Source organism: Lonchura striata, chromosome 13 (genome assembly GCF_046129695.1).
Source record: "Lonchura striata isolate bLonStr1 chromosome 13, bLonStr1.mat, whole genome shotgun sequence".
In the NCBI taxonomy this organism is placed as follows: domain Eukaryota; kingdom Metazoa; phylum Chordata; class Aves; order Passeriformes; family Estrildidae; genus Lonchura; species Lonchura striata.
The window spans coordinates 21,585,459-21,598,085 of NC_134615.1; the positions used below are offsets into that span (position 1 = coordinate 21,585,459).

Here is a 12,627-nt window from a genome sequence, read left to right on the forward strand (position 1 = left end):
AACAGTATGTTACTGCACAGCCTTCAATGGATCCGCCACCAGTTCAATGAAGTGATAACTGATCCATCATGTGAATTTATGTTAACTGTCTGCTCGCAAAGTCACGGCCCCAGCACTGTAAATAGCCCACAATCCTTCCAGCCCGGCCTGCCTGCCAATAAACCTGTCACGGCAGCCCGGGAGCAGCCACCTTAGGACACCGCAGACAAACCATTACAGCCTGGGTTTCCTCCCGGTTTTTCCATCGCCGCCGTGCCTCGGTTTACCCACAGCCCAGCACCCCCCTCCTCGGGGCTTCCCAACCCCATGCGAGGCTTTTCCACCTCCCTGGAGCTGTCACATCAGGGATGCGGGAAGCCCAGATGGGATCCGGGGGGCTGGCGGGGGCCTGGGTGGGATGGGTCCTGTTCCAGTAACAGGAAAATGATGGGAAGGGGGGGACAGGCTGGAAGTGGAGCCCCTCCAGTTCCTGCAACAGGGTGGGATGAAGAGCCAGGGGGGATGGTGGGAACTATTCACTGGATGGGAACAGAAATGTAACTGCATCCTCCTCTGGCAGAGATGTGTGTCCCAGGGCTGGCACTTGGGAAGGAGACATCCCCAGGAAGAAGTTCCTGGAAAGATGTGGTCACCAGGAAGGAGATGTTCCTTAAATTGTGGTCCTGAGGGAGAAGACATTCTCAGGAAGATGTTCCCAAGAAGCAGATGTCTTTGGGAAGGAGGTGTCCTTGGGAAGTTGTCATCTCCTGGAATGAAACCTCCACAGCAAAGATGTCCCTGGTAAGGTGTCCCAGGGAAGATGATGTCCTAGGGAAGGACACATCCCCAGGCAGAGGATGACCCTGAGAAAATGAGGGAAGGTGATGACCCCAGGAAACAGATGTCTTTGGGAAGGAGATATGCTCAGGAAGGAGATGTGCTCAGGAAGAAGACATCCCTGGAAGAAGCTGTCCCCAGAAGGGGGACATTGCTGGGAAGGTGTCTTCCACAGGGAGTTGTCCCCGGGAAGATGATGTCTCTGAGAAGATATCATCTCCTAGAAGGAGACATCCCCCGCAAGGATGTGCCTGGGAAGGTGTCATCCACAGGGAGGTGTCTCTGGAAAAGTGTCAGGAAGAGGATGTCCCTGGGAAAATGTGATACTCAGGAGGGAGAAGTGTCTGAGAACTCCAGGAAGACACAGTCCTGGGGAAGATCTTCCCAGAAGCAGACATATTTGGGAAGGAGATGTCCCCAGGAAGGAGACATCCCTGGGAAGATGTCATCCCCCTGGAAAGTGACCTCCCTGACATAGATGTCCCAGGGCAGGCATCACCTGTAGGGATGCGTCACAGGAAGAAGATGTCCCAGGGAAGATGACATCCCTTAGGAAGGAGATATCCCCCTTCAAAGAGCCCAAAGCCATGGAGCCCCAGCAGTGAGAGACACAGTGATCCTTGGGGAGCAAGGTGGCACCCGGAAGGACAGGGAGGACACTGCACCCACAGGAAGCAGCATTACCACCACCCAGCTCTCATTAACGCAGTGCTGAGCAGCCCCTAATAATAGCAACAGTAAATTCTCCTACCCAATTCGGGTCCATTTCTATAAATAATGTAGGATCTTTTTATTTACTGACAGGTTGTAAAAGTATCAGTGAGAATAATGTGAAATCAGGAGCTGCTGAATAATTCATGGCAGCGGCTTCGCTCTCCCCGTCCCTGCGCTCCCCTGGCCCCAGCGTTTACACGACAGCACCTTGCACTTGGGTTTATCTCATAAAAACCAGGACTAACGACCTGGCACTAATTCTTTATCAACAGGGACTTTTACAGCGAGGGGAGGAGGAAGGAAATAGAAAGAAATAAAAATAACCCCGGGTGCACTCTATAAAAAATGCATGGGCCCATGTCCTCGCCTCTGCACGGAGCTGGCCATCCCCGGCTCCTCCCATCTGCAATTCCCCACAGACCCCACAGCCTCTCCAAAAATTAGTATTAATTAGCAGCACCCACAGCCACACACTGGCATCGTCCTGGGGTGGATGGAAGAGTGGCACAACCCTGCTGGGCCATGGGGACATTGGCATGACCCATGGCACACCAGGAGGTCTGATGGAGAGACTGGCAGGATCCATGGGAATGATGGTAGGACCCTTGGTGGCACCAGTAAGATCCATGGGGATGGTGGCAGGAGCCATGGGAACACCAGCAAAGCCCACAGGGATGATGGCAGGACTCGGGGGGATGGTGACAGGACCCCTGGGAACACTGCCAGGGCCCACAGGGATAATGGCAGAACCCATGGGGACACTGGCAGGATGCTCCCTGTCCCCATGCCACCCTCAAAGCTGCCAGCCTGAGGCAGCAAACCCCTGCTGGGGGCAGATGGGTTAAATCTGGGCAGAAAGAGCTGATCACTGGGGCAACTAATCCCTGGAACAACCTGATCCGGTGTCCCTCATCCCTCCTGCCACCGCTGAGGGCGATGGGGACAGTGGGGACGCCCCTGCAGCTGCCCCCATCCCCTCCCCAGAACAATACCTACCCGCCGCTGTTTTGATGTGCGGCACAAAGCCGGGAGAGCTTTCCGTGTAACATGATAAAAGCAAGTCCCCAGCCAGCACAATTATTTGATAATTCTCCCTTAACACCCATCAAATTAAAGCAATGTCCAAGGGCTGCCTGAAGTGGCACTGATAGGTATTAAACTTTAATGAGATTTAATGGCACTGCCCTACTTTTTAAGCGCTCGGGCCTACATTTATGAACATTTAATTTCCCGGGCCCTGACCTCTTTTTTTTTTTCCCCCTTTTCCCCATGGCCCCCCCTGCCCACCAGCACAGCTGGATTCTGTTAGCTCTGGCAGCAGCCCCGACCTGGGATGCTCGGGATGCTGGGCCAGCCCTGAGCCCTTGGAAATCTCCAGGAGCTGCAGGGTGAGATCTCGACTCCTGCAGGGAGCTGAGCAGGGAGGGGGAGCCCAGGGAAAAGCCAGTGGGGAAGGGGGGTGCAGATGTGATTCACCAGCAGCAAACACAGCCAAATGTATGGAATGATTTAATTAATTTGCTCTTGGGATGAAATGACACTGCGGATCTGAGGGGTTGGAGGTCCCTCATGCTTGCTTGCAATGGTTTTGTTTAGGCACCCCTGGAAAGTAAGTGTGCCCCCACTGCAAACCCACTGTGCCAGGGCAAATTTGGGGGCTCAGACCCCTCAACGCCCCCAGGGACAGAGCACAGCCCACTGATCCAGTTTATTGCTGCCCTCTAGTGTGTACGGGACAGCCCAGGCCTGCTGTCACTTGTCCCCCTGGCCACTTGGCCACCTAGCATGCTGCATCTCAAGTGAGGACAGCTGATGAGATGCTCAGAGCCCTGACAGAAAGGAGCTGTCTGCCTCAGCACCCCAAAATCCCACTAATGCAGCTGCAAGGTGGGCACCATGGCACAGACTGGCACCAGTGACACAGGGCATCACCTCCTGCCCCACGGCGTGGCAAGGCCAGGTTTGATGGGGCTTGGAGCAGCCTGGACTAGTGGAAGGTGTCCCTGCCCATGGCCGGGGGTTGGAATGAGAGGAGCTTTGAGGTCACTTCCAACCCAAACTGCCCTGTGATTCTATGGTCCTTGGTGGGAAACAGCATGCAGCATTTCCCTACACTGGGAATACCAGCCATGAAGAGGGGCTGCTGGCATGGGTGACCACTCATGGCATAAAGGTTAGAGAAACTGAGGCGCACACCGAGGCAGCCAGGCTTCTGAGCTGGAAACGTCCCACTCCCGCCTTCCCAGCACCCACCTCAACTGCAGGGAGCCCAGCAGCAGGAATGCAAAGGCAGGGCAATAAAAGGGAGCGTTATCAAGCGCCAGCAGAGCTGACAGCTCAGGGAGGAGAGCAGGGAGGGAGGGAAAGGAACAGAAAGGAAAAAAAAAAAAAAAACCCCACCCTTAACCCCGAGATCACTTATCATTCAGGCTGCATCACGCATCTAGAAAGTGCAGACACAAAAATGTAATGTCATAACATTCGCAGTTCAATAACCTTTGCTTCACGAGACGGCTTGAACTGTCAGAGGAGCTGGAAGGTAAATATTTCAGCGCCCAGGCACTGAATGCAAAGGCGTGGGGAGGGGGTCGGCCTCGGCTTCCCCAGCTCGCCTCGACACGTTCAAATATCCCCCGCCATAAATCCCGGCCGGCGCTGGGGAAAGGCCGTGGCGCGGATAAAATACGAGCAGATATAAAGGCAGACACCTTTATTGTTCGGCAAAGTCTTCCAACAAGTTATGAACCCGCAGCTTGACCCTAACCCATCATCTTGTTATACAGCGGAAACAAAGGCAGCGCCGGGAGCCGGGGCTGGAGCGGGGCAGGACGCGGGTGGGAAGGAGGAAAACGCGGCCTGCCTCCTCCACGGGGGATATTTGGGTGTAATTCATCCCTAAACCCCACATCTACCATGCTCCAGGCTGCCTGTGGGGAGCAGACCCCGGGTTAGCCCCTTGCGAGGAGCCTCCCTGCCAGGTTCAAGGGCAGAGAATTCCCTTGGCCGGGGTTAACAGGAGCAGCACGCAGCAAACCCTGGTTAACCAGGATGGGCCATGCGGGCAGGAGGAAGGAGATTGCACAGCCAAAAACCAACGGCTGTGAGGGTTGGCAAACCAGTGAGGGATCCAAAGTGGAACAGAAGGATTTCCCAATGGGGAAAAACCCCCTAACAGCACTGGGAAGGTGCTGGCCCCAGGGCTGAGCAAAGGGACAGCATGGCACAGTGAGCAGTCCAAGGTGACTGCAGAGCACAGTGAGCAGCAGCCTGGTGTCCAAGCCAGCTGCATGGCATGGAATGGCACAGCACGGTGGGCAACAGCAGTGCCAAGCAGCTTGCACAGCCCTTGCATGGCACGGTACAGCACAGCACGGTGGGCAACAGCAGTGCCAAGCAGCTTGCACAGCCCTTGCATGGCATGGAATGGCACAGCACGGTGGGCAACAGCAGTGCCAAGCAGCTTGCACAGCCCTTGCATGGCATGGAATGGCACAGCACGGTGGGCAACAGCAGTGCCAAGCAGCTTGCACATCCCCTGCGTGGCACACGCCGCGCGGACCTCCCCGCTCCAACTGCGCGGCACAGCTGGCGACCACCAGAGCCACCTGCCTGCAGCTGGGCTGGCTCTGCCACGGCACAGCCCCGGGAAACAGCAGTGCCAAGGCTCGCAGGGGAGCGGGACACCCCAGTGCCAAGCAGGGAGGGCGTCGAAGCGGGCACAGCCGCGGCGAGGAACAGTTAAACGGCCCCCGCCCGCGCGGGGCGTGCGGCAACAGGCACCATCACACCCTGCCCAAACACCTGCTACCGCCGCGCTGGCACGGGGCGAGCGCCCGCGGCGGGCACGGCAGCGGGGAGCGCGCCAGGGCCCGCAGCGAGAAGCGGCATGTCTGCGCTTGGCAGCACAACAGAGAGCAGGTGACAAGCGCGCCGGCGGTCGCTTTATTACAGGAAGCGAGCACGCAAGCATCTGACGCCATGCTGCCCGGAGAGAAAATAAAACACCCCCCCCTCCCCTGCTATTAACAATCCCTCTGCGGGCGCGGGAGAAGGGCCCCCGGATGCGGGGGGTGGGTGCCCTGCTGCAAAATGATGGCCCGGTGGCATCACAGCTCAGCCTTCCCCCCTGCATCGCTCCCAAGGCCAAGTAAATCCCAAGGGAGTAAAATTATGTGTGTGTGTGTGCACAAACATTTTTCCTCGGCAAACACTCCCCGAGACAACAAAATCAGCCGCCCCTGCACCCGCTCCCGCGCCGCCCCGCTCCTCTGACCCAGCAATTAGAGGCAGGCATTAATATTTAAATATTGCCAGCTCGGGAGAAAGGAAATCAAATAAAACACGCCAGCGTGCCGGCAGCACATCCCACTCCTGCTCCGCCGGCCTCAGAGAGGGTGCACGGCAGCAGCGGGGTGCTGTGCCACTCTGCTGGGGACACCAGGGTACTGATGGCACAGGGGGAACCCCCCCTTTTCTGGGCAAAATCGGGGTGAGCAAGGAGGCAGCGAGCAAATGGTGGGCAAGCAGCAGTGACGCTGTTGCCTGCACAGCCGGGGGGTTTCAAAGGAACCCCAACCCCACACTGACCATGTTTTGGGGTTCCCACTCCCTCCCAGCCACAAAGCACCCGCCTGCGGGGTGCTGGGGACACACACACATTCAGGCTGTGTCACCCCCCCTGATCCCACGGGTGCTCAGAGGCGGCGCTGGCCCAGCAAAGAGGATTTACTGCTCAACGCAAGGGGCTTTAGAGGCAATAACTTTCCCTCCTCTTGACTTAAATGGATTTGAAACTTCAAAAAGGATCGAGGGGGCAGGCTGCCAAGCGGCCGCCCCCAAGGGCTGACCGGGCAGGGGCTGGGGGGGCCAAGGGGGGCTGCGAGCCCAGCCAGGGCCAACGGCCGTGGCAGATAAGGGCTGGGGGGCCCAGAAGGCCCCGAGATAAGGCGGCCGCCGTTGTGGGTTGTGGGTGCGGGAGCTCCGGGGCGCTTCCTCCCGCCCCGCGGTGCAACCGCCCGCGGGCAGTGGGGTGCCGGCATGGGGGGACGTGGGGCGGCCGGGGCACGGAGCACAAGGCATGGCAAGGGCCACTTCAAGGGCAATCCCCCTGGCAGCCTGCCCGGGCAGCCGCCGCAGGCCAAGCTCTGTCCTGGCTGCTCTTTCTCGGGGCTCGGCAGGGCTGCCCCACAGATGCAGCACCCCACAGGTGGGTGATGCACGCCGGCATCACCCACACACGGCGGTGTGGGCTGGGCGTCTCCACGGGGCCGTGATGGCAGAGGCCATCTGCTGCTGCTCACAGTAAGGCCAGGCCTTACACACGGAGCTGGCAGCGGTGCCAGGGCTCCGCGACAGAGGTGTGACCCATGGCAGCGTGCCCTGATGTTGGGGAGAGCACCACCACCTCCATGCCTGGCGCAGGCACAACCCCCCCAGAACATCCCCTCCGGGCCTCAGCCTCCCACGGGCCAGACAGCAGGGTGAGGGAGAGGGCTGGGAACAAACAGAGGAGCAGCGATTAAAGCTAACACCCCTTCCTCAAGCTGCCCCCCAAGCTGCACCCCTGTCCCAGGCACCGGCGTGCCGGGAAGGAATAAACTGTCCTGCGTCCTTCGGCACCCCCCCTGCGCTCCCCGGCAGGCTGGCCCCCCGCCAAAGCCACCATCTCCTCCTGCAGCTCCCTGCCCTGCAGCCAGCACGCTCTCCCCGTCCGCCGGCCAGGACAGGCCCCGTGTGCACGCAGGAGACGTGCAGGCACACGCAGCCCGCGTGCCCCCGGCGAGGGGTCACCGCGCTTCACACCCCGGGCTTGTGCAACGCGCACGGAGACACGCGGGTGTGCTCACAGCCAGCCCCCCCTGCACACCGACCCCCGTGCCACCCCCCGGCCTTGGCCAGCCCTGGCGGTGCCCTCGCCGGCGGGTTACACAAACAGGCAGCCGGGCGCACGCTCGCCCGGCTCGCTCGCACCCACAAACCACACGGGCTCACCCCGGTGCTCGCCGGCGCACGCGCGCCCGTGCAGGAAGAGGCGCTGGCTTCCCGCTGCCTTCTCCCTCCATTACCTCCCTCCCTGGATCTGGAGCCTGCTCGTGGCCCAGCGGGCACCCACGCGGCACCCGCGGCTCTGTGGGAGGAGGAGGATGGGGATGAGGAGGAAGAGAGCGGGGTGCTCGCCCCTGCCGCTCCATCCGCTTGCTCAGGGCCTGGGGAGGGATGCTACCAATGGGGCAGTCGGTTGACAGATGCCACCCATTGGGGACTGGCACCCGTGTCACCATGCAAAGCAGACACGGTGAGCCAGCGGCCCCAGGGCGAAGGGCACAGCAGGCAGCACAGGCAGGGCTGGAAGAGCCAGCACGGAGCAGGGCATTAAAGGCGAGGCAGGCGAGACGCCGGGGCCGCGGCATCACCCTGGCACAGGGTGCGGTGCCCGGGCTCCTCGCGTCTGGCTCAGCCAGCAACACGGTCCCTCTCCAGCTCTGGCGGTTCTGGGTGTCCAGAAATATTGGTGGGTAAACTGAGGCACGGCCTCACGCTGCACCCTGTGTGCCTGAATCGTGAGAGGGACAGACACCAAGGCAAGCAGAGAAGGGTCAAGGTCAGGGACACCCGGTGGCCTGCCAGCCATGGGAAATGACCTCAAGGGTCTCTCTGGAATGCGGGTCATGGGGATTGAGCACCTCAGTTGGCCCCAGACCTGAGGTCACAGAACCCAGAGGTTCTCATCTCCCTACAGCACTCCCCAGCTAGATCCCCAACTCCAAAGCAACCTCCATTTTCCACACCATGGAGCTCCCCCAAGGCCAGGGTGACTTCTGTCCACAACATCACAGGGCACCTGAAGCTCAGGGAGACCTCTGTCCCCCCCATGATGGAGTACCTCTCCACCAGGGCGACCTCCACTTCCCCCACACTAAGGACCTCCAAGCCAAAGGCAATTCCCATCCTCCAGGCCACAGGGTCCCCCTGCCTCAGGGTGACCTCCATCCCCCAAACAACAGTGACCCCCGAAGCTCAGGCTGACCACCACCTTTTGTGTCATAGGATCCCCCAACTCTGGGGTGACACCAGTCCACAAACAATGGGGTCCCCAAACTCCAAGGTGACCTCCATCCCCCACATCACAGGGAACCCCAACCCCAGGGCAACCATGGGGTCTCTCAACCCCAGGGTGACCTTGGTCTCCCAAACCACGGGTTCCTCCAGACCCAGGGTGACCTCCGTTCCCCTTACAACGGGGTTCCCCAAACCAAGGTGATCTCCATCCTCCATACCGTGGGTTCCTCTAAACACAAGGTGACCTCTGCCCCTTAGACCGTGAGGTCCCCCAACTCCAGGGTGACCTCCACTCACCAAACAACCGCACCCCCAAACCCCAGGGTGGCCTCCACCCCCTATCCCATGGTGTCCCCCAAGCCCGGGGTGACCTCCATCCCGCACAGCAGTCTCTCTCAGCCCCATGGTGACCTCTGTCCCCCACACCACAGAGCCCCCCAACCCCCGGGTGACCTGCAGAGGGGTTGGGGGGGCACTGCGAGCAGCGGGGTCACACCAACCCCATCCCACCCCACCAGCACGACCCCCACCCGGGGGAGGGGACGGACCCGCTGCCCCCTCCCCACGGCGCTGCCGGGGGTCCCCGTGGGGAGGGAGCGGGGGTCACTCACCCGCGGGCCGCGCTGTCCAACGGGGGCTGCGCTCCTCCATGGGCAGCGCCGGAGGGAGCGGGGAGCGGAGCCGTGCCGAGCCGAGCCGTGCCGAGCCTTCCCCCGCCGCTTCCTGCTTCGCTCGGCGCCCGCCCGCCGCCCCGAGAGCCGCACGGCTGGAGCGTGACTCACCGGGGGCCGGGCCGGGCCGGGCAGGGCAGGGCGGCGGGGCGGGGGCGGCCCGCACCGGCGGCGAGGCGCGGGGCGCTCCCAAAACAGGGATGCTGCTTCTCGGAACCACCCCCCGCCTCCCAGCCGGCACCACCGGGAATGGGGGTTCCCCCCCGTGCGGGGTGTCGGTCCCTCCGCAGCATGGCAAGAGTTGGGGTGATGGGGGTGTCGCTCCTGGTGACCCCTCCCCAGATGTAGAGATGGGGGGATGCCTGAGCCAGGCAATGATGGGGGCAAGGGGTTGGGGTGGGATCCAGGCCTTTGGCCCCCGCCCCAAAACTGCTCCAGGATACTCTGGGGTTCAAGGGTGCCGGCGTGGCCCAGCACGGTGAGCAGCCAGGGTGGTCCTGAGCCCAGACCCTGTGGAAATAAGGGGTGTCCCCATGGCAGCCCCCTCGGGACACCCCAATGCCTCAGGCACCCCCTGCACCAGGCGTGGGAGAGGGAACAGCGCTGTCCCTCCCAGCTGGGGATGGTGGTTGTTTGGTCACCCCTGTGCTATCCCACCGTCACCTGGACTTGGGGACACCAGTGACACGAGTGGGGTGGGGCTCAGCCCACTGGCACAGGAGGAAGTTGCCCATCATTCAGCGGCCACACCAGTCGGCTCCACGGCTCCACGTGCCAGACAGGCTCGGCTGGCTGGGACAGGCAGGACCCCCACCTCCCTCCCCACCTCCCTCGGGCAGGAAGGAGGCTTTGGTGAGGAATCTCATCCTGGCACTGCCAGCCATGAACTGGCACCTCCGCAGGAGGACACACAGGCCATGACAGGGACACCCAGCCGTCCCCAAACAAACTGCCACACCACCGCACACACATCCCCCAAAATCCCTTCCTAGCTCACCCTTGCCTCTGCATCCCCTCCGTCCTCCTCCTCTTCCTCCAACAGGCCCCAGTGCTCGCCACGCCGGTGCTGCCGCGGTGCCGCTGCTGCCCGCCACCCCCCCAGTCCTCCTCGTGCTTCCCCCCCACCCTCCTCGTGCTTCTCCCCCCCCAATTCCCTTTTCCCGTTCTATTTTAAATTTTTATTGCATTCTTTTTAAAGAATACAGAGGAACAAATGCCCTTATCAGCAATTCTCACAAGGTATAAAGAGCCGCTTTTATCTCCTGCCTTTACTAATCTAGAGTGAGCCAATGCCTGTTAATTTTTTAATTTTCCTGGTGAATGCATTTGTGGTTCCGTCAGCATCCATCCGGACACGCACGCAGGATCCCCTCAGCACCCCAAACCAGCCACCCTGGCACGGGATTGACACCGTGCTGGCAGAGCAGTGGCTCATGGTTTGGCAACCACAAAGGGGTTTTGAGCGCTGGGAAGTCCCGTGTGTCACACGGAGCTCAGCAGGACACCCCGGGATGTGTCACCACCCCCAAGATACTGAGGTGCTCCCACAGATGCCAGCCTGGCTCTGCCCGGCCACAAGGAACGCTGACAGCGTGGGTCTCCATGCTCAGCACGGGGATAGATCCCATGCCAAGCTGTCCAGATGTCATTGTCACCTCTCTGGCCGAGGTCCCCGCAGGGGCAAAGGGGGGGTCACCCCTGTGTGCCCCCCAGGAAGGGACGCAGCTCAGGCTGCACGCACAGCAGGGCTGGGAGCGCAGCAGCCGGACGCGGCGCAGATGAGATGTGGCAGGCGTGTAACAAGCCATTAGTCACTGTCACCTTTGCCCGGCAGCCACTGGCAGGGTAATAAATCCCGGGCTGACTCCAGCAGGCCCGTTCCAGGCCACAGCTCCCAGCTTGCCTCCACACCACTGCTGGCTGGGCTGTGAGCAGCTTGTAAATGCATCCCGTCCCCCCCGGGGGACGCAGCGCCTTGCGGGGTCCCCAAACCACAGCCAAATCCCTGTGGGGCTGATCGATGGGTGACACGGGCCACTGCATTCCTGAGAAGGATCCTTCTTAGGGGATGTCAGGGGTCACAAATCCTCACCACCAAGCAGCCCCCTGGGCCTGCAGGCTGCCCCTTGGCTCTCCCTGCCTGCCCCAGCTTCCTGCCCGCTGCACCTTGCGGTTCCTGGCTCTCGCCAGCCCAGCGCCAGGAACCGGCATCGGCGGTTGTTACCGGATCAAAGGAGCCTGGCATGGCCCAGCACGACACGGCCCGGCGCGCCCGCCGGGAAGGGCTGGCAAACAAGCCGGTCCAGGGAGGCGGCAGGCGGGAAGCACGCGTGATACCTCTCCTAAAAATGCTGCCGCTCCTGACGGACAGGGCGGCCGAGTCCCTGGAGCCGCGGTCCATCCCAGCCCCGGGGGCCCCCCGGCTCCCCAGCACAGCCGGCCCAGCACCGCGGCTGGCCCCGGCACCCACGGCCTGACTCACGGCCCCGGGGATGGCGGGCAGGGACCGCGGTGCTGTCGGGGCTTCCCAGCGGGGCTGCGGGTGTTGGATCCCAACCCCGAGCCGCCGGGCATGAGCCTTCACCAGGAGTCCCAAGCGGCACATTGGGCTGATGGTCACCCCACGGCGGGACAGGGGACATCCCTTGGCAATGGACGGTCACCCCACGGCGGGACAGGGGACATCCTTTGGCAATGGACGGTCACCCTACAGTGGGATATGGGACATCCCTTGGCAATGGACGGTCACCCCACAGCGGGACAGGGGACATCCCTTGGCAATGGACGGTCACCCCACGGCGGGACAGGGGACATCCTTTGGCAATGGACGGTCACCCCACAGCGGGACAGGGGACATCCCTTGGCAATGGACGGTCACCCCACGGCGGGACAGGGGACATCCCTTGGCAATGGACGGTCACCCCACAGCGGGACAGGGGACATCCCTTGGCAATGGACGGTCACCCCACAGCGGGACAGGGGACATCCCTTGGCAATGGACGGTCACCCCACAGTGGGACAGGGGACATCCCTTAGCAACGGCAGCCTTGTACCCTCCAGTATCCCCCCGCATCACCTACTTGTGGCTCCAGCGTCCGCACCCTCCGCATCCAAAGGTGTCCGCTGGCCGATGTCCGGGACAGCGCTGCCCGTTCCCGGGCTCTCCCCAGCGCTGGCCACCCGGTGCCGGGACTCACCGGCCGCAGGCTTGGTGGCGGCCGTGTCCAGGGACGAAGAGGACGCCTGGAAGAGAAGCAGGACAGAGACTCAGCGCCGTTGCCTCTCCCGGTCGGAGCAGCGCCGGCACGGCTGGGGGGCACGGGGGGGTTCGGGGCGCACGGACACAAGATGCTTTTGTTTTCCTGCC

General features: G+C 61.8%; 1 protein-coding gene across 1 annotated transcript in view; it reads right to left on the reverse strand.

Moving 5' to 3' along the window:
* GSE1 (Gse1 coiled-coil protein) overlaps positions 1-12,627 on the reverse strand; it is a 104,460-nt gene that overhangs the window by 55,211 nt on the left and 36,622 nt on the right. The window contains exon 2 of the mRNA XM_077786386.1: positions 12,341-12,503. Coding sequence (XP_077642512.1) covers positions 12,341-12,503 — 163 coding nt within the window. The remainder of the gene's footprint in view (positions 1-12,340; positions 12,504-12,627) is intronic.